This window comes from Paralichthys olivaceus, chromosome 5 (genome assembly GCF_024713975.1).
Source record: "Paralichthys olivaceus isolate ysfri-2021 chromosome 5, ASM2471397v2, whole genome shotgun sequence".
NCBI lineage: Eukaryota > Metazoa > Chordata > Actinopteri > Pleuronectiformes > Paralichthyidae > Paralichthys > Paralichthys olivaceus.
The window spans coordinates 5285136-5306279 of record NC_091097.1 but is presented as its reverse complement, the minus strand read 5'-3'; the positions used below and the strand labels follow the sequence as shown (position 1 = coordinate 5306279).

Below are 21144 nucleotides of genomic sequence, written 5' to 3'. Positions count from 1 at the left end.
ACAGAGGTAATGATCCATTTGCAGATGGATGATGATGAATGAGCCCAGCGATAAGTAAACTTCAGTCAATGCACCAAACTACAGCAGCACAACTTCCGCCACAGGAGACAACAATAAAAATCACAAGGTCACTTTAGCTTTGACTGAGGTCAGCTCACACCTTTAATTCACTGCTGCTGCTGCAGAGCTGCAAAAAGCATCGATTTCAACGAGCAGCTGCACGTTTGACCGTGCACAAGCCGTGCTCGTGCCCGCCACTCTCTCATGCTGCCTTCAAGGACGTGGGGAAACAATGTCTCTCCAGTTTCAGATAGTGCTAATTGAGCATCTGAAGCAGGGGATTTTTTTCTTAAAACTTTCAATAAAAACTCACAAACCGCAAGTCTGAATTATTTAATTTTTCAATTTAACAAAGTGCAAAGCTGCCACACATTCATGTCATACATAGGACACACATGGCACAGACACATATAAAAACGCAACGGTTTTTAGTTATATTAACAGTATAGAAACGTACATTGCAATATTATTCCATTTCTTAATGAAAAGTAACTGAAACTATCAATAATTGACTATTTTAACGTTTATTTTCTTCAAATTGGTGTACAAACACAATTTAAGCCCAAATCATAATTTCAACAGTTTTCTCCTCTTGTGTCAACTTGATATTTAAATAAAGTCATGTCAGTCTGAATAAAATAAGCACACTGTCTTTGCTTACAGTGGCCCTAACCAAGGATAGTAACACACAGACCTAAAATTATAGCAGAAACAATAAAAATATATAAATTAAACATAAAAATTAAGAATATACACTGAGTATTGAGTATATATCAGCAATGTAGTTATTGCACACAAATATTTAGAAGTTAATTATGCAATAAATCCATTATAATCTAAACTTAACTCATAAAGCACCTTTTAAAATACAGTAACAAAGTGCTCTACAAGATAACCATCAAATCAAAGATCATGAAAACATTAATAAAACAATAAAACATAATGAATCAGATCAAACAAAGCACTGTATAAATGACAAAGTCAGACGATCTCGTGTAAAACCAACCATCCAACATAAGCAGCAGCTCCCTGCTCTGGTCTTTAAAGTTGCAGAGGCAATAATCATTAGTCGAAGTCGAAATAATACCGACAGTACGTGAAGGCATCGTCGTCGCAGGGGAGCGCACAACCGCTCTACGCTCTGATTGGCCGTCGGAGGCGGTGGGCGGGTCTGCGGGCCGAGTGCGGAGACAATAGAGAGAGAGAGAGACAGAGAGAGACAGAGAAAAAGACAGAGAGACAGAGAGAGACAGAAAGAGAGACAGGGACACAGACAGGCGGTGGTGGAGGTCTCTGCTTCAGACTCACTGTCTCCCTGCAGGATCCATCACCATCATAGATAGAACCATTCATTATTAGTGTCAGTATCATCACTGTCAGTCAGGTCTGTGAGGGTTCCTGGGAGCTGAGGACTCAGTGTGGATGGATTGATGCTGCAGGCTGCTCATTCTCAGAGGTAACACATCACCTCTCTTCATCTTCAACACACACACACACACACACACACACACACACACACACACTGTGAACCAAACACCTTCCTTTATTCTCCAGCTGTGTTTTCATGCATGCACCCTCACACTGAGGTTGTGTGTCTGCGGTTGTGTTGCTGCACTGCTGTGTGAGTGTGTTCTCATCACACTGAACCACTGGTGTGTTTACAAGCCCAGGAGGATCTCACACTGTTTACTGTCCTCATTTTAACTCTGTTGATGTTTTTATTATTATTTAATCACATTTAAATTGAATTTAAATTTAATCATTTAACTTGCACCATGTGATCAAACAGTGACTGAGCAGAACAATGGAGCTGCTGTGGAGCTATTGTGTCCCAGCTGCACGTGTGTGTGTGTGTGTGTGTGTGTGTGTGTGTGTCTATTTTGCTTATTGACATTTGTAAATTTATTGATTGCACATTCTGCATTTGTGCACATGCTCACGTGCACACACCCCAGTGCTGCCTGGGTTCACATGCACTGCAGCTATAGGATGTGAAGCAATGCTTTGTGTCTGCAGAGCTGCACTTTCTGTGTTGGATGTATTTTGGGATTTGTTGTGATTTGTCACTTCAGGGCCTCCATAGGAAAGTATCACCAGAGACACTTGAATGATCTTTTAGGTTTTGTTTAGAATGATAAATTCTTTTCTAGTCTATTTGACCACCCGAGGCTACAGCACAGTTCACCCATTCACACACTCATTCATACAGTGCAGCACTTCCTATACCACACATCTCTCACACACTGTCAGCAGCCGTCGAGGGCAATTTAGGGTTCGGTATCTTGCTCATGGACACTTTGGCACGCAGAATGGGGGAGACTCAGATTGAACCGCCATACCTCAGCTTCCTCAGATGGACGATTCGCTCTCCCTCCTTATCACAACAGAATAAGAAGAAGTGAACGTGGGATCTGGAAACTTTGTGTTTAATACATGTTTGATATTTCACAGAGAATAAAATGAACTGACTCATCTACAGATTAATGGATACTGACAATAATCATTAGTCTTACAGCTGTTTCATTGTGAGATGCTGGTTGTAACATTGCACTGATGCAGACGTCCGCACAGCCAAGAGGAGACAAAGTCCAAGAAGAAGAAAGAGATGGAGATTAAAGGGGACAAAAGAGGGAAATGTTGACTGTAGTGTAGGATTCACAGCAGCAGAAACAGGTTGGCATTAAAGCAGCAGCTCAGTGAAGTGCCGCCGAGCGTGCGGGCACAAAGCCTCAGTGCAGATGCTGTGGTCCGAACCGGTTAAAGCCTGGTCAGCTTTGATGTGCTCCATGGCTCCGCGAGCGCCGCAGGAGCTGACCACCAGGGGCCCCCACTGGCAGGGCCAAGACTGCAGGTAGTCGCACGAGGCGCCACGTCCACACACTTGTGTCGGTCGGCAGGACGGAGTTTTACTTCTACAAACATTTCCAGAGGAGAGAGGTGCTCACAGGGCAGAGATAATCCCACTGGTTTTGTTTAGTGTCAGTGGGCAGAGTCGGAACGTCTCACTGCACATGTCAAGTTCACTGACTCTGACTTGAATAAGTAAGAATGAGAGGACGGAGCTTAAGGCTTGAACAGTCTGATGCAGCAGTGAAAACTCTTGATGACGGAACATTACTCTACTTTTACTGTTGACTGAGCAGTTAAAGACAGTTTTGTTTGATCATTCAGTCAGAATTTGCAGTTTGAGGCAGTTTCACGAACATTTGTAGATAAGGATGAAGCTGCGCCTCCCCTGCCCCCGGGCTCAGCTCACTGTAAACTGAACACATTTAGATTTTGCCTCCTGTTAGAATTTTTTTTTTTTGATTCATAATAAAGATAAACATACAATGTGGCCTTTTTGTTGCAGGTTTAAAGAATCATTTTAGTTGTTTACTCTGATTTGATTAATTGAGGACTATGTCACTACTGCCCTCCAGGGGAATTACAACCAATTTCTGCAGATTAGCTTTAACAGCAGGTGGACAGGCTTTCTGTAGTCTGGTGCCATCTTGAGCTCTATGGAAGGTGTGATGGGTATTTGGTCTTTGGCTACACCAAAAACATTTTTTCTTAATGATTCATCTACAGATGACCTCCTCAACTATTTAAGTTCATAATATAATTATAATCAGTCTGGAAAATACAGCTGTTTATGTTCTGTCAGCAGGTCAAATGACAGAAACACAGAAAAGGTCCCTGAAAACCTAATGGATTTTTTTTTGGACGGTCCACCGGCCCACATTGTTATGTATGAATCTGCCAATCAGATTTAATTACTTATTAGCTGAAGGTGTCTGTCCCAGATCGTTCCGGCCCACTTCAACTCCTGATTACAATGAAATTGAAACTGGAATAGTTTCAGTTTTTATTTCGTGAATGTCACAGAAACATTCCGACACTTTTTGTCTTGCTCAACAAAAGGCTTAAACCTAATATTTGAATTTTTGTCTTAATCTTATTGCAAATTTTGCCAAAATGATGAAAATATTTGCTGATCTTTATTGATTCTGTAGTTTTAGCTCCTCAGGTAAGATAATTTGCTATTATCAGGTATTGCTCTTATCCACTATCACTCAAAATATTCATTTTTTTTCTAATAAATGAAATGTTGTTTTGTCCGAGGAGGAAACCATCACATTTTAGAAGTAGTTACAGGAGAAAGTTTAGCTTTTCTTCACAGTTTGTGCTTGAAAAGAGCACATAATATATGTTGATTTTTTTTCTGTCAGTTGACGAGTCATCTCAGCTCTATAAGCCTTCGTTTTCCAGTCAAGCATTAAAAAAATTCCACTGTGTTTACGAAAGCACAATACAAATGTCTCAGGTCAAAAGTTCAGGTTAATTAAAACAAACCTGCCTGACTGGCACAACTCAAAATCCACTTCTGTTATATCAGCAACTATTACCTGCCTCAGATTTATGCTGAAGCAACAATAACTAACAACCAGTTAATCTTCCGTTTACTGTCAAAGATCAAAGAATGTTTCAGGCTGGAAAATGCGCAGCTGAGCGTCAGGATTCCTCCTCAGATCACATTCAGTTCTGCAGCTCAGACTCTGACAGAGGAGACGGCCGTTCTTCATTTTATTCTGAGCTGCCTGCACCGTCAGAGTGTATGAGTCAAACAGCTCTGATATCATTTCCTTTGCAGTGTCGTTGTTTTGTGGACCTGGTGAAACCGATGTGTTCCGTCCTCCTCTGGTGTTTGTTCTGCGTTCATTCTGATGCAGTCGCACTTAATGATGCATGACTGGTTTCACAGGCACTAGTCTGTTCCATTAAAATAAGCTCTTTGGGTTGTTAGCTATTAAGGTTTTATATTACACATAAAAAAAAGTCGAGGTGGAGGCGTAGGCGGCGCTTTGGACACAAGATTAAGCTCCTAATATCATAGGGTGGACATGGTGCTCCCAGCAGACGGTCAGTTGAATTAATGACATGTAAAAAAGCGGAGGCTATGCTGGTCGAGCTGTGGCAAAGTGTTTTTCATTGTTAGCATTGTGAATGGGGTGACGGGTATGTACAGTGTGACCAGTCGGGTCGTGGCTTGACGATTGATCCATGCAGTGTGAGAACAAATCAAAAGCGTTGGTTTTCCATCACAGCTGATTTTCTCGGTGGTGCAATAATAATGAACGCTCATTCTCATTCTCGTATTCAGTCAGGTTTGTTCGCCCTTTTTTTCACATGACTGAACAATTTATTTTATATAATTTTATTTTTATATATTAATCAGCTCTTTAATCTTGTTTCTGCTGCTCTTTCTGTTTATTTCGCAATTTTTTTTACTACTTGCGTTCTTGTGTTCCTGCTGTGCTGCTTTTCTTTAACTCCCGTACAAGTTGCTGAATGCTTACATTTTCCTGTTGGGATCAAGAAAGTATCTTAAGAAGAAAACATGCCACACGCTTCTCATGATTGTGTTAATCACTAAAGCCCATTTTCCACTGGTCAGAAAACACTATCATCATGCTGTTAATAGATACAATCAGCATTCATAGGTCAAAGTGACTCTGGAGCAGAAGCATGTTTATATCAGCTCTGGCTCAGATTGGCAGTAATGGAAACAATCGGTGACATCGAACATGAGGCACCAGAAGGGCGAGCTTCTCCACTGGGAATGGTAGAGGAACCATTTAGACATTTAAAACACCTGCATGTAGGGATGTGATGCAGAAACGTCCGGTCAGGTTTTCAGGTATTTGTTCAGATTGGCTTTGTTTTATAACAAACTAAGATTTTTAAAGTTGTACAGTTCAACCTGAGGGTAACCTGAGTTATTTATATATGGACCTAATCTCATTCTAGACCATCCAATAGGTTTTTGAACAGACCAGTCAAGAGGTTTTAACCTTATGGTGGCGTTATAACAAAAATCAGCCTTACACTGAAGTCATTAGAAATGTATTCTTTGAAGGACACTGACGTCCACGTCAATCCATGTGGTGGTTATTGAGATAGTCCAGTGGTGGTTGGAGCGACAGACTGTCCACAGAACCCCCTCAAATCTAATTTAACAAGAGATGATGAATTGTTTTTTTTCTCGTCTCTCCCTTTGCAGAGCTAAAAGACTTTTATGGAGCCACATATTGTTTAAGATGGTAGCACTTGTTCATTAAGTGTTTTTCAGTTGGGCGACATATTGATTTAACGTTGCAAATGATTAATTGGGTGCTGATGTTTTTTACAAGTCAATGTTGGCTCAAACACAAATGAGGTGGCAGAGGCTGTTTTTTGTTCCTGCAGTGCTTAATCCACAATCAAAGGGACATGGTTACTCAGCACTTTTATCAGGTTTGAATCCACTGATGTTCTCTTAAAACATGAAGAAAGCAGTGTCTTTGATTTTTGATTTATTTTTGGTCTGTGATTTTGGTTTAGCAAGCAGCACAACGTCTGTGCATCTGAGTCACTAGGAACAAACTGTATCTTGGCAGCATATCAGCGATGGTCCGGGGCCATGAATAGATTTATAAACACGTGCCATGATCTTAAAATCTATCCAAACACTAACTGGAAAACTGCAGGGACTTCACAACAGGAACAATCTGATCTAGGCTTTTTGTTCCAGTCAAAACTCTGGCAGCATCATTCTGTACAAGCTGAATTGATTTACTGACTTTTTTGTGATACCTGAGAGCTTTGCATTGCAGGAGCTGAAGTCTGCACAAAATAAAAACTTGCACAAGCTCCTTTGTGTGAAGAGGTGAAAGACATTTTTTGACCTCTATAGTTATTTCCATGTTGTGTGACTAGAAAATTGGACCAGTCAGTCACAGCTGAAAGTCTTACTCGGTCTATATCCACCATTTTCTTTTCTTTTCTCACAGGCTTTAAGAAACGCCACAGCCATAGCCTATTATAGTCTTTACTAACATCCAATGGGTGCAGGTCACAGATGTGGGTGGGCATGCAGTGTCCTAGAGATTTCAGTCAGGCTCTACCTCCACTCCTTCAAACATGGTTACATCTGGTTTCAAAAAAACAAGATGGCGTTAAACAAAATGCCAAACTAAAGGCTTCAAAACAGCAGGTTGAAAAACGAATGACTTCCCACTGTGAAGTTCACAGTGAATCGATACTCAGTCAAAACATGTATTTTAAGGTCCATGACTTTGTGTGAGTCAGACTGTACATGTTCTAGGAAAGTTTTAATTTCAAATATCATAAACTATTAAAAATACAGTTTGTTTCAGCATTATCTTCATGGATGTAAAAAACAGCACTTATAATTATTTATACAAAAACTTAAATATAGTATCATATCTCTGACTAGTGTTACAATTTATTGTAATACCTTCACACTCACACAATTGTTAAATACTCAACAGTAGTAGGATGAATAGTTATTAGATGAGGAGCCTCAATCAAAATTATGCAGTTTAAGATAGGACACAAAAGGCAAAAACTGTTTTTCGCGCACTAGTCAATTTTGCTTCGTCGTATTCTTTCATTCTAATGGAAAGAAAATGTCCAAAAATACACATTTAGATGTGGTTTGTTTTACCCTCTGTCTGTTTGCTAGCAAGACACAAGTTAACTATATATTTTTTTGTCTTTAGGCTTATTAGCTGTAAACTCAAGGCGCTGGTAGTTTAGTTCATCACCACTCAGCTCCACACAAGCAAAGAGAAACCAGTACAACTGAAACAGGAGCTGGGAGGCAGGAGGCGCTGCATGAACACAATTAATAAACAAACTTTCTACTAGTTCCTTGGATTTCCTTAAGACGTGTGACCGAAATACAAATTTTACAGTTGGAAAATCAACAGATTAAGTTCAACAAGTGTCAAGATTTCCACATTATTAGAAAGCGTAGTCTACAAGGAGCTGTTGAAAACTTAAAGCAGATCATCCAGTAGATATGGTAGGAATGACACCGTCCTGTCATTCGTCCTGAGACTCCCCTCCTGTGTGGTTCAATAGGCATGTAACATTATTATGGAGGTGCAGAAGTGGAGACGAGCAGCAATGACGCAACGCAGGTTGGCTGAGTTCCAGCTGTGCTTTGATTACTGAAGAGCACTTCACTGAAAAGAGACAGCGAGCGGTTCTCGTTCCCTCTTGTCGGTGAGGCAAACTGGGCTTGGCGTTCCTTGAGGGCCTCCAGGAAGCAGTCGTAGCACGGTTACACCGTGAAGGAGCTCCTGGGAGCTGCAGCGAACCGAATATGCTTCTAATTAGTGCTGGTTGCGACTTCTTTCATCCCCAGGTTCTTTGATATGACAGTAGCGTGAAAGCACATAAGAGCATACACTTGTCTTCAGGATCTTATTGGCTGAGAGAGGGATATGAGTTTGAACCTGTGCATAATACATGTATACATGTCAAGGTTTTCATGGTTAAATGAAGCCAAGAGTAAAACAAGGCAGCAGTAAAAATGTGGTCCTGCTGAGATGTTCTCATGAAGTTTTCACAACATCCAAGATGCTTTACATTGTAGGATAAATAATAATAAACAAAAAGATGTGTGTATATGGATCAGCTAGTGCCTGTTCTAAACTGTTTATGGTGCAGAGTGAAGTTAGAAAACTTTGTGTTCATCCTACTTGGTTTATCTGCAATGAAGATTTTATAATTAATGTCTTTCATAAAATGAAACTGAATGTGCTTCATTACTGTTCATCTATGAGTTTGACTGATAATTACTGAACAGGTGCTTTTTTTCATACATTGCATATAGGCTATTTCAGAAGTCGGTTAAGCAATCAACACCATTTCAGACCCAAGTTCTTAACGTTTCAAAAGAAATGCTCTGTAATTCATCTCTATATATAGTATAGACAAAATGAATGTTGTGCTTTTACTTTGTTGTCAAATTGACAAGCACCTGCATCCCCTGTCAATGTCTGCACCAGTCCGATATTGGGAAACGAATTCTCCAGTCAAATACAATGAAACCATTACAGGTGAAGAAGGTGCAGTAAGATGGAAATATGACATTTCGGTTTTAAGAACATCTCTTTCTCTCCATCTGCCCCCCCCCCCCCCATCTGACGTTTTTAAGTACACACATAAAAACAGGTTTATGGATTCATGCTTCTTATGAAACATCTGATAGGCTTTAATTGTATAACCTGAGCCTGGTTACATCGCACTATTAAAACAATTTGTAGATGAGTAACCACTCTTTTCCTCTATTGAAACAAGTTTTTTGTGCTTATTGGCAAGAGCTGGAAACAAAGAGCTGTGTAAAGACAAATAGTCTCTTGGAGCTGCCAGCATCTCATTTGAAAGGCTGAGGTGAGGTGCACTCTTCAGGCACTTTTGAAATCCAATCAGAGCTGTATGAGCAGCGACAAAATCCACTTCAATATATTGTGTTGGTAATGTGGACTCTGTGATGCGAAGCTGTGAAGATAAACTGTGCAAAACGGTCACGGTTTATTACAGTTTGAATTTTAATTGGACAATTCTAATCACAAAACCAGACCGTAAAATGAAGAGACATGTGTTTGCACCTAGAAAAACTGTCTGTCGCATCCATTTGTGTTTTATTGAGCTTGTCAGACAGATGCTGAGCGCTCCAGTGACTGACGGCTTCCTCTGGTCTCAGCTGACTCATCCTTTTTACCTGCTTGTTCTAGTTTCACACTCAGCACATACAGTCTGCGTTCGCAGTGTTCTCAAATTTGACATTTCATTCTGAGGGTGGTGTCTGCGGCAACAGCAAGTTCAGATACTAGAGACGCAGATAGTAAAAATTTGCTTTTTATAAATGGATGTATAAAAATTGGAAGGCTTGGAAAAAAGCAATGCCGAAGAAGCAGGAGTAGATGAAAAAGAATTGCATTTTATTAACAAAAAGGTACAACAAGAGAAAGACAAAAAGATCCCTGGGAAATATAACAAAACTTAATCACACTAGAGAAAACACAATAGCACCAGACTAGAAAACTCTGCAGGCTCACAGCAACCTGCCAACTCCTCTCTACACACTGGCATTTTCCTTTATACCCTCACCTGCCTGGAACCTACCACCTGCGCTGGTAAGTATAAGGTGAGCTAAACAGGAGGACAAATAGAAACCACTTTCAACACAAGACCAAGTTTGGACTCTGGGTTACTGCTGACCTCACAATTCAACCTATCTGCACAAATACAGAAGATAAATGCAATGGGTTGACTGGAATGTAATTCAATGCAGCACACTTCACCCATTCTCTGTCAGCTTGAGTCTGCCCGGCCCCTCCTCTCTCAGAGACCTGATCACGCAAACCTGTTGTCACTCTCCCCGATCGACCTGTTGATCTGACCACCTGGAAAACAACCAGTCAAACAGAGCAACGTCAGACACATAACAGAAGAACTGTTCACACATACTTGCTGTAAAAGAATACAACACAAAATCCCAAAAATGTTTATCTACATAATCTAATTGGTAGTCAAAATTCAAATAATAATCAAATGATCAAATGTTTAATGCCTTTCAATACTTGGACTTTTTTTTTTGATCACGTGTTTGAGGAGTTTGGGGGTGGCTGTGGCTAAGGGGTTAGAGTGGGTTGACCTCTAACCAGAAAGTTGGCAGTTCGATTCCTTGGGCAATATACTGAACCCCAAAGTTTCCCCTTCCCATATAAAGTGCTGCACATAGATGCACTGACTGGATGAATGTTTGGGTGAATGGCAAAAAAGCTGTACTGTTTTTGATGCCGAACTATACCATGACATGTTTATGATGTTTTTGATCGCTGACTATCCCAATGACTTTTTTTATGTGTCATATAAAACTTACTATACTGTTACGTTAAATCATGTTTTTATGCCTACTATACTCTTCTTGACTTTTATGAGGTTTTTCATACCTTACTATGCTATGCATTTTTGATGGCTAACCATATTATGACATTTTTGATATCTTGTAATATTATGACTCAAGATACTGTGACATTTCTGTTTACTACTTGAGGCACTTGACTCTACGTTGACATTTATATGACTTACTTTGCTGAGACATTAAAAATGTCTTACTCTGCTCTGACATTTTCCTGACTTTATTTAACTCAATGATAATGTTTTCATGAAGAGCATTGGTTTTCTCAGTGTTTGATCAGTTTAATTTAGATGAAATATCCCCACAGTTTTTATCCATGAAACATACTGTACGTGTTTGTTTGGTTTCATTGTTCTCACACATTTTACTTGAACTGCAGACAGTACCTTTCTTATGGCGGGCACAGATGGGCCTCATGCACCGGATGTGGCTCGAGTCCCATCTCATTCCACACTTTCTCATCCCTGTTACTGAGAGATGGTGCAATTCTGCTTCACCATCAGGGCTGCGAAAGTTTCTCCAGTCATTCAGACACATAGGTCGCCACGGGTTGATGAACGGCAGAGGATAGAGCAGATTGGTGTTGTTTGGTTTCCTCTCCCAGTAGCAGTAGGAGAAAGGGGAGGAGGAAGGTGAGGCAGACTTGCTGAGAATGGAAGGCAGCAGGTGACTGAGTGGGGTCATGTTGGTCAGAAGGAGCAGGATCTTTAGAATACATTTTTTTGTAATAAAATCATTGTATTGTAGGTCAGTGAGTTTCCATGAATCTGTTTCCTATCAGTTAACGTTATAACTAATGTTCTACCCACGTCTTTTTTAAGGGGACGTAGATTCAACGCATTTAAAAACTTAGAATTGTAGCGCCTTTATTTTGAAAAGGTGTGACCTCGGGTCTGAAGATTGTTCCAATCACTTAACAGTTCTCTTAAAACCTAAACTTGTTTAATTTAACTTACCTCATTATTATTATGTAAAATCAATAAGAAAATCCAGCCTGACAAACCTAGCCTTGCTGTAGACTAATCATTCTCGTTTGTTGTAGAAAAGCCACAAGTGTAAACAAACACTATCGACACCTAACTTTTCATTTTTGTAAAGCCTTTGTACTGGAGCTCTCTGGTTTCAGGGAAAAAATCAAACCACAGATTATATAACAATTAATTTGGTACTTTGCACACAAAGCTTTCTCCTTTCCCTGTGTACAATTGATACTTGTGTGTGTGCATGCAGTACAATATGTGTTGTGTGGGAATAGGGATGTGGGTGGATACTGTTCAACATTTGAACCCTGCTTTCCTTCCTGCTCCGCCTGTTCTACAGGAACGTCTCCAGACCAGCCCTCGGCCCAGGCCCGCCCCACCGCAAGAATGAACTCCTTGCCCCATGGCTCCCGCGCCTCCATCGACATCCTGGAGGAACTCCAGCTGATTGCAGCGCAGAACTTGGAAAAACTGGACATCAACAAATACTATGAGGTCGTCCGTGAACTGGGCAAGGGCACGTACGGGAAAGTGGACCTGGTCGTCCACAAGATCAGAGGTAACACGATGCTGCAACTAATTATTTATTTATTAGATAATAAATTCATTTCATATTTTATTCTTATTTTTTGTCCAAACAACAAAAAACTAAAGTTAAGTTTGCCATCAATGAAATCTAGAAATATTCTTGAAGTTTCTGGGAACATGAGAAAGTAATGATGGTGAGTCTCAATGATGCCCCCAGGAGGTTCATTAGTTCTCTATTTGAAAGCAATTTTACTTCTACTTATAATTGGATATTCAAACAATAATATTAATTATAACAACGATAATAATAATCTTTATTTATGCAATCAAATGCAACACATTTATGAACAGTGTGTTTGCTACTTTTACTTAAATTATGCTGTTCTTGCTACTTTAACTTAAATTAATTATTAATAAATAATTACCTGAAGACTTCCTGTGTTTGATGATCCAACATTTAGTCCATCTTTCTTTGTACGGAGCAGGAGACATGTTTACAGTTACACTTACAAGTCCCAGCTCTTTCTCTCCTGTGGGTGGACAAAACTCACCTCCCTCCAGAAATGTATTCAGACTTGGAGTTGGTGAAAATAGGATATTGTTCAGTTTTATCGATCTAAACTCTGAGATTCAGAGCAGAAGGATGGAGCGTTTTACGTACAGAGCGTTCCTCTGAAACATGTGATCTGTGCTGTTGTTCAGCGTTTCCTTTTAGAAACAAACTCTGAAAGAAATTGAGTTTAACCTCCACACAATAAAATCCAAAGTCTGCTCTGCTCAGAAGCTCATTATCTTATATGGAGCACACAAGGCACTAAAACGTGCTGTTGATGGGTGCATGAAAATCCATGTGAACCTGTGGTTTCATTATCGGCGAGTGGTAATGGAAATCTTTTCTGAATCAGCCTGCCCTCAAACGTCTCGTGAATAAATGTCTCAGTATAAATGTCAAGCCAACAGTGGAAACACAGTAAATAGACTGAAGGTAAAATCGTTTCTGACCCTTGAATCTTAATTGTGTGAAAATGCATTTTATTGAATCAGGAAACTCGAGGCTAAGCCAGAAGAATTTTAATGTAATACGGAATATGGGACATACTGTATGTAATGGGCACTAGTGGATCATTAAATAGGCCTTAAAGTCAAAATATTACAATGAACTATATTATAGCAGCACAGCTCTGCTATAGGAAGATACATACAATTTCATTATTTTTAAGCTTCTAACATTCAATATAATTAGGTTTATAAATAAGGTTATTCTTTTGTATGCAGTAGAAAACCTGAAAATATTTAGATTTTGAACTTTTTTTTGAACCAAATTCTCTAATTTCAGAAGTTGTAGCAACTGTTTTTTTGATTTTTTTTAATTTTCTAAAATGTTTTCTTTAAAAAAGTTACCAAAACCAAAAATTACTCAGGGGCACTGTAACAGGACCATTTTTTAAAAAAACAGCTGCCTGATTAAAAGACAAGATAATCCTTTATCCGAAAACAGGGAGATTTTGCTGCAACAGCAGCAAAGAGGACAGTCAAAAATAGATTTCATTAAAGGTAATATATAAGTAAAGTACAAGTGTAAGTTAATACAAATGTAAATATATTTATACAGAGCTTTTCCACTCTTGATGACCACTGAAAGCGATTTACAGTACACACACATTCATACAGTCCATCTTTGTGCCAGAATTGCAGTCAGGAGCAATTTGGGGTTCAGTATCTTCGGGACATCGAATGGGGTAGACTGGGATTGAACCAACAACTTTCTGGTTAATGGATGACCCACTATATCTCCTGAGACGCTACTGCTCCTTAGCAAGGAAATACATTCTAAATAGAATATAAATTATATATACAGAGAGAGCAGAATATATCTACAGTGAAACAGACTGCACATGAGCCATTGGATTGCACACAGTTAAGTCCCATCATTAAAAATGTGTTTCAAATGTGGAGGATTGATTGACTAATTTGTGTTTGATAAAACAGCGTTGTTCAGTGTTGAGTTGCAGCTAATTATGCAACGATTGGATGGAAAAGAGACAATAAACTTTTGACGGCAACATTGTGGGTCAGTAAGGTTCTAAATCTGGGTCAATTTAAAACTTCTGTTTCGGACCCAAAACACTCAGAGCTGTGGCTCCACAGGCGTCAGCTCTAGTGTCTCTGAACAGATTGTGTTTATCTTTGCATATTAGCAACAGGCCAGCTTAACAAAGATTCATTTTACATGTAAACACAAAACTGCTGCAACACAAGCCAACACTTTCTCACTTCTGTGAATCACATGTGTTCACAGCATCTTGGACAGGACTGTGGTTATTTACTCAATAGTTGGACTGCAGAGAAACACACTGGGCTCATCACACTTGGTGCGGACCTAGATCACGGTGATGAGCCAGGAATTTTTTTTCACACTTGTGAGATGGGACACATGCATTTCTCAGGGAACAATTTATGGATCTTGATTAAATAAAGGTTTTGGGGATATTAAAACATCTTCAAATAAAAATCTGGATCTATTGAGTTAGAGTTTTAGTGACATTCTAGTTGTAACTGCAGAAATTGCCTGAAAATAATCACGTTTTTAAGTTTTTTAAATATTTGTCTGCAAACAGGAACTGATAATGGTGCCAGTTTGACAAAATATGTTTATATTTAGGCAAAAATTGGTTGACTCAAGATGTAACCCACGGCTAACTCACCAAATCCATAGCAACATTTTATAATTATATAGTATCATGGCAACTGTTGCAAAATATAATAAGTGCATGATAGAAGTTGATCTATTTATTTCTAAATGTTCTGTCAACATGGGGGAATTTAAAATCGAGTATTAGAACCGAATTGAAGAGGATGATATCGATGATATTTAGTGACATCTAATGGTGAAGTTGCATGTGATGCATGAAAGAGAACCTGTGGTAGCCTTCAGTTGTCATAAAAACTCAAAAGATCTTTAGTTTGTCAAGTTTGGGCTACTGCAAAAAACATGGCAGCTTCCGTAGAGAGGACTTACTCCTAATATAAATATAAAGTATTTCAATATAAAGTTCTCATTCTAGGGTCAATTAAACAACAATTTGTACACTTTAGATCAAACACAGAATTGTGAAGAAAGTCACTTTTAAGAGAATACAGACGGAATAAATGCTGCTTGTCAGACTTCCACTCTCTCTGGATCCAAAAAGAAATTACAAAACCCATTTGAACAGATGAGAGCAACAATCACCTCCTCCACTAAAGAGGCAATTTCCTCGGTGTGGGTCTTTCTTCAGAAAAGACTCTCTTCTTGCTCAATCTTTTCAAAGTCCTTATACTTACTAATATGGTGCTGATGTGACACTGCATTTTTTGTTATTGCGTTGTAGACATTACTTTTGTAGCACGTCTTAAAAAACAAAGCCCCCCTCCTCCACTTGGCCTCTCCTAACATGGCTGTAAAAGGCACACAGCACTTTGCAGAGCTGAGGCGGTGGTATTGGAGATGTGTCCCGTCTCGTCTCCGCTGACACGGAGAGGCAGACATGGCAGCTCTCCAGCTTTATTGTCTGGGGTTTTTCTGCCAGCCCTCGGATTAGTCCTGGTAATTTCCCTCTCCTCTTGTTCAGGGGCAGTGAGAGGCTGTTGAGGTGAGTCAAGCCTCTGAAGCACGTCCTTCTTTCTGTTCTCCCACCACATGTGTTTGTGCATCCCTTACACTATTATATCAAATGAAATGATTCACTTCAGGGTAGAATGAGACTCTCTTCTTCTTTTTGGATTTCTAATCTTGTTACAGATTCTCTTTGAGGACATGTTTGCAGCAGTAAACATCACTTTACTGCAAAATCCCAGACATGAAAAGCAGATCAGAAACATTCTGGTCTTTGTGGCATCCAGCAGAGGATTTGAAATACTTACAGAATAAATCTGCTGGGCCTATCAGGGTTTAACTGTGACACTGGAGACGGCAATTATTCCTGAAATTGGAAATCATTCTAATTAAGTTCCCCACATGCAGTTTGGGGGCTGTGAAATACATCACCACATGCTATTATCATGTGGAAGAGAATAAGCAGTGAGAGATGTGATTGAATGTTACACAACCATTTGCTCTCTGTGTTTTTCAGGTACGAAAATGGCCCTGAAGTTTTTGAGGAAGAAGACCACCAAGCTGAAGAGCTTCCTGAGAGAGTACAGCATCTCCCTCTACCTGTCGCCCTGTCCCTTCATCATCAACATGTATGGCATCGCCTTCGAGACGGACGAGTACTACATCTTCGCTCAGGAGTACGCTCTGGCCGGAGATCTGTTTGACATTATCCCTCCACAGGTGAGACGGGCAAAGAGGCCGGTTTGTGGGTGGAAGTAAACATATCACAATTAGGTGTGGTGTTCCAGCGTAGACTGCAGAGGCCGAACCGAAATTAGGCAGTCGGGTCTGCAGAGGATTTCCTTGATCACTGTCACCAGCTAGTTCCACCCTTATTGCTGTTACCTAGCAACAGAGCTGGAGATGGACACGACAATAATTTGTTTTTATGCCTCCATGCCGGCGACAGTCAGTGGCCGGAGGCATTATGTTTTCAGGTTGTCCAGACGTTTGATTCTCGTCCTTGAGGGAATTTCTTCACATTTGTTACTAAGATTCACTTGGACTCAAGGATGATCTGATTCTATTTTGGCAGTCAAAGGTCAAAAGTCATGGTGACAAAGCAAATGTTTTGCCTTGTGAAGGCGATATCTCTGGAACACCATCAAGGAACATTCACTTCAACTAGGATTTCATTTTTATAACCAAAGGTCAAAGGTCATGGTCTGTGTGGCCTCACAAAGTAAATGTTTTTAATGAAATAAGATATTTGGTACACATGTTCACTTGGTCTCTTGAATGTACTATCTGGAGACTGCTCGAGGGAATTTCTTTAAAGTTTAATCAGTTGATCAGTCAAAGATAAAGTGATTTGGTTTCAGTGGTCAAAGGTCACACTGACCTCATATGAATCTGGGGAAAAAAGATTGTCTGGCCAAAAAAACAAAAAAAAGATTGTCTGACTCAGAGGCCAGCCTCTGAAGTGAGTCACAGCTGTAATTGTACAATATAGGACATAATCTGCACCTCATCCGTGTGAATAGATGAGACATTGCCCACAAATATCTAAGAAGACTGTGTTGTGATGACATTTAAATATATTGTTTATAAATGCAATAAGGGGAACTTTAAGTACAGTCTTACCAAACATCATCAAGTTCTATAATGGTGCTAGTTTGACAGCCAGATATTGAGACAAACAAAACACTGATAAATCAGCTCTGTAGCGCTACTAGTGGTCAAACGCCGCACAGGGAACCTTTAATGAATAATGACTCAGTCTAGAAATCTGGTTTGTTAATTATGTGTGGTGACTAACTATGAGGTGTGGAACTACAGGACCACACAACATCGCCATTGGAACGAGAGAGGGACTGTGATAACCAGTACATGTGTAGCTAACGTTTCACTGAAACTCTAGTTACTCTTTAAGGAAGTGTCGTCCGGTACGTGTTCCCTAATTGGTCTGCTCTCTTTGTTCAGGTGGGACTCCCTGAGGTGGTGGCTAAGCGCTGTGTCCACCAGGTGGCGATCGCCCTGGATTACCTGCACTGTAAGAAGCTGGTCCACAGGGACATCAAGCCGGAGAACATCCTCATCTTTGACAAAGAGTGCAGAAAGGTTAAGCTGTCAGACTTTGGGATGACGCGGCGTGCCGGCTCTCCGGTGAAGCGGGTGAGCGGTACAATCCCGTACACGGCGCCCGAGCTGTGTGATACCTCGCGACATGAGGGTTTCTGTGTTGACTACAGCACTGACGTTTGGGCGTTTGGCGTGCTGCTCTTCTGCATGCTGACAGGAAACTTCCCCTGGGAGAAGGCCATGCCGAACGACGCCTTCTATGAGGAGTTTGTGCGCTGGCAGCGTCGCCGGACGGGCACAGTGCCCTCACAGTGGCGCCGCTTCACAGATGAAGCTCTACGAATGTTTCGAAGGCTCCTCTCCATCGAGCAGGAGCGCCGCTGCTCCGTCAAAGAAGTCTTCAGCTACTTTAACCAGTGCTGGATGTTGGACACGGAGAACGGAAACAGCAACAGCAACGGAGGTTTAGCGAGCAGCGCTCCTCCACTGGACATCAGCTCGTCCTCATCTGAAGAAGACGTATTAGTGGACAGACTGAAGCAACAGAGCTTGTCACCTGCCTGTGTGGCGGCGAAGGGAAGCATCATGATGGACACCCACTACTCCTCTATGTCCACCAACAGCTCGCCGTCCTCCACCGGCAGCTATGAACGGGCCAACAGGGAAAACAACGAAAGGGGACGCATCCTGGTGGCCACACCCATCGAGATCTGCGTGTAGAGGCTGCTGATGCTGCTTAACAGGCGACATGCTCACGTGTGAGGCTGCTGTGAGCCGAAGAGGAGGATTTCTCCGATTATGAAGAGGAGAAAAGTGTTTGGCGCAGAAGAAGCTATCAACAGTCTGATGTACACGTTGTTGCGGCTTCACTGCGGATTGAATCATTTCTGATGACGACCGACTCTGAGGAAATGACCAGAGAGACAATTACACCCTGTAGCCTCCTGTGCTCTTTACTTACGTTCCTGAAATAAAACAAGATGTGAAACTCAATGGAATAAAAGAAAATTAAAGGAAAAAAAAAAAAGATCCAGAAGCAATATGTTCAAACGTTTGGATTAAACTAGTCTGTGAAGAAAAAAAGAGAGGAATGTGATCAGCTGTCAATAAGACTGATGGTAATAATGTGTGTTTATAGTCGTGCACCATTGTCGAGTTTGGTAGAAACGTTTCTGTGAAGTGTGTGTCTTATTTTATTCAAGGTTAAATTATTTATTTATGTCTGATGCATATATTTATGATTTGATTCACTGAGTGGTGGCGGACATCTGAAGCTGCCTTTCTGTTTCATCTCTGAGAAATCAAAAGATCAATTGAAGAAAAGTTTTAGTTACAGCTTTTACTTTAAAAATATTCACCAACATGTTGTTGTGTTCGCTCATGGACGTAGATGTATGTCGAGCGTTTTTTCATACAAAATGTCCTTTTCATGTTTACCTGTGATGCCTCAACCCACTGTACAGTAGCAACCAACAATATGAACACGTGTGGCCAACAATTTTTAACAAGTCTTAATTAATCCCAACAATCATCTACTTTGGAACCTGACAAACATACCTTAAATAATCTGAAATTTTCCCTCTGCATGTTAAAATAATTAGTCATTAACGTTAACGTAATTACTTAGCAAGTGATATATTGACTTTTCCTGAAAAAACAAAGAATAATCCTGGAAATATCCTTAAAATGAACTGGCCAACAGATCCTGTCTTTTAGCAGGAGTAGCATAAAGTTTAAATCAAGTGTCTGGGGAAAATGCCTGATGTTTTACTGCCCTCTTAACCATTAATTATAGTCTGTTCACTGTATAATTCATTAGAAAGTTATTGCGGGTCCTGATGGACGAATGTAGAAAACATAAAAGTCTTTTTGGTTTTAGGAATTTAAATGTGTCAGAACTCTCTCTTTTTTCAGAAGTATTGCATGAATATTACTGTGGTAAATTTGTTGAAATAAACAACACAGTGAGAAAAGGACGCTGTCTTTGTTTGTTTTTTCAAAGAAAGAACGAATGAAAGAAACGGCAAGTTTGGTTCTGTCCAAAAAATAATAAGTTGTGGTTTTATAAGGGTAACTATGGCAACTGCTGATGTCCAACTGCAAAATATCACAGAGACACAAAACCATAAAGAAGAGAACAACCACGAATACATCAATTTTATCAGGCTGGAGTGTTTTCTACGTGCCCAGTCTGAGAAGAGAACAAACAGATACAGAACAAATGCAAAAGGATATGAAACGGCCACAAAAAGGCAAAAACCACTGCAAAAAGACGCAGAATGATGAGATAGAAAACAGACACAGACACAGAACTACTAAGACACAAAACAACTCCCTAATGACAGAAGCAATCCCAAAGACCACAGACAGAAACAAATTCCAAATGATTGAAGAGACAAAAAACATGAGAAAAAATAATGTAAATCCAGCACAAGGATGCAAAGTGCCCTGCAAAGACACAAAACAACCACAGACACCACAACTGCAGGTCATTGTATCTGTCTTTACATCCATAGTCAAACAAGTGGACTGCAAAGGTTACAGATTAATGTTTGTTTTGCACATGAGAAGAAATCAAACAATGATTTGACAAAAAATAGTAAGAAAGAACTTCTGAGAGTTTGTGAGTGGACAATAACAGTAGATTGGATCACCAAATACAGATCCAGGGTCAGTTTTTTGTTATATCATTATTGGCATGGTTGATTAAAATCAGTTCAATAACATTTTATTCTGATGGGAAAAAAACTATGAATAGTTGAAATGATGGTACATTTAAGGGTTGTCACATTTTATTGAACGCCATATAAAGAGCTAAATTATGGTAAAAATAAAGTAGTTACTATTAACTATATGCACAATGACATCTAACCCTGCAAAAAACAAGATTTCTTTTCCAAGAGAAAAACGTTTCTCATTGTGGAAAATATTCATACTCAAGACTGCTCTTGTTTCATTTACTGTTGTGTGTGTGTGCTGTTGTCTTAGAGACAGGAAATAGTGCTGTTTGTTTTTATTCAACTGGGACGTCAGGCCCCTCAAAGCTTTCTCTCAGTTCATTAAAAATGAAACCAGAATTGGGCTGGAATTGACGCTGACATCTCATTTTAAATGGATCAAACTGGAGATTTTAAGTCAGAAGATCAACTTGTCAGGAT

At 40.0% G+C, this 21144-nt stretch overlaps 1 protein-coding gene across 1 annotated transcript; it reads left to right on the top strand.

Moving 5' to 3' along the window:
* The first annotated feature begins 1276 nt into the window (after positions 1–1276).
* On the top strand, positions 1277–19962 carry unm_sa1261 (un-named sa1261). Its single transcript, XM_020094198.2, has 4 exons — positions 1277–1516; positions 12143–12361; positions 16443–16645; positions 17888–19962. The coding sequence occupies exons 2-4, from the start codon at positions 12190–12192 to the stop codon at positions 18704–18706; spliced, it is 1194 nt and encodes a 397-aa protein (XP_019949757.2). The 5' UTR covers positions 1277–1516; positions 12143–12189; the 3' UTR covers positions 18707–19962.
* The last annotated feature ends 1182 nt before the right edge of the window (positions 19963–21144 follow it).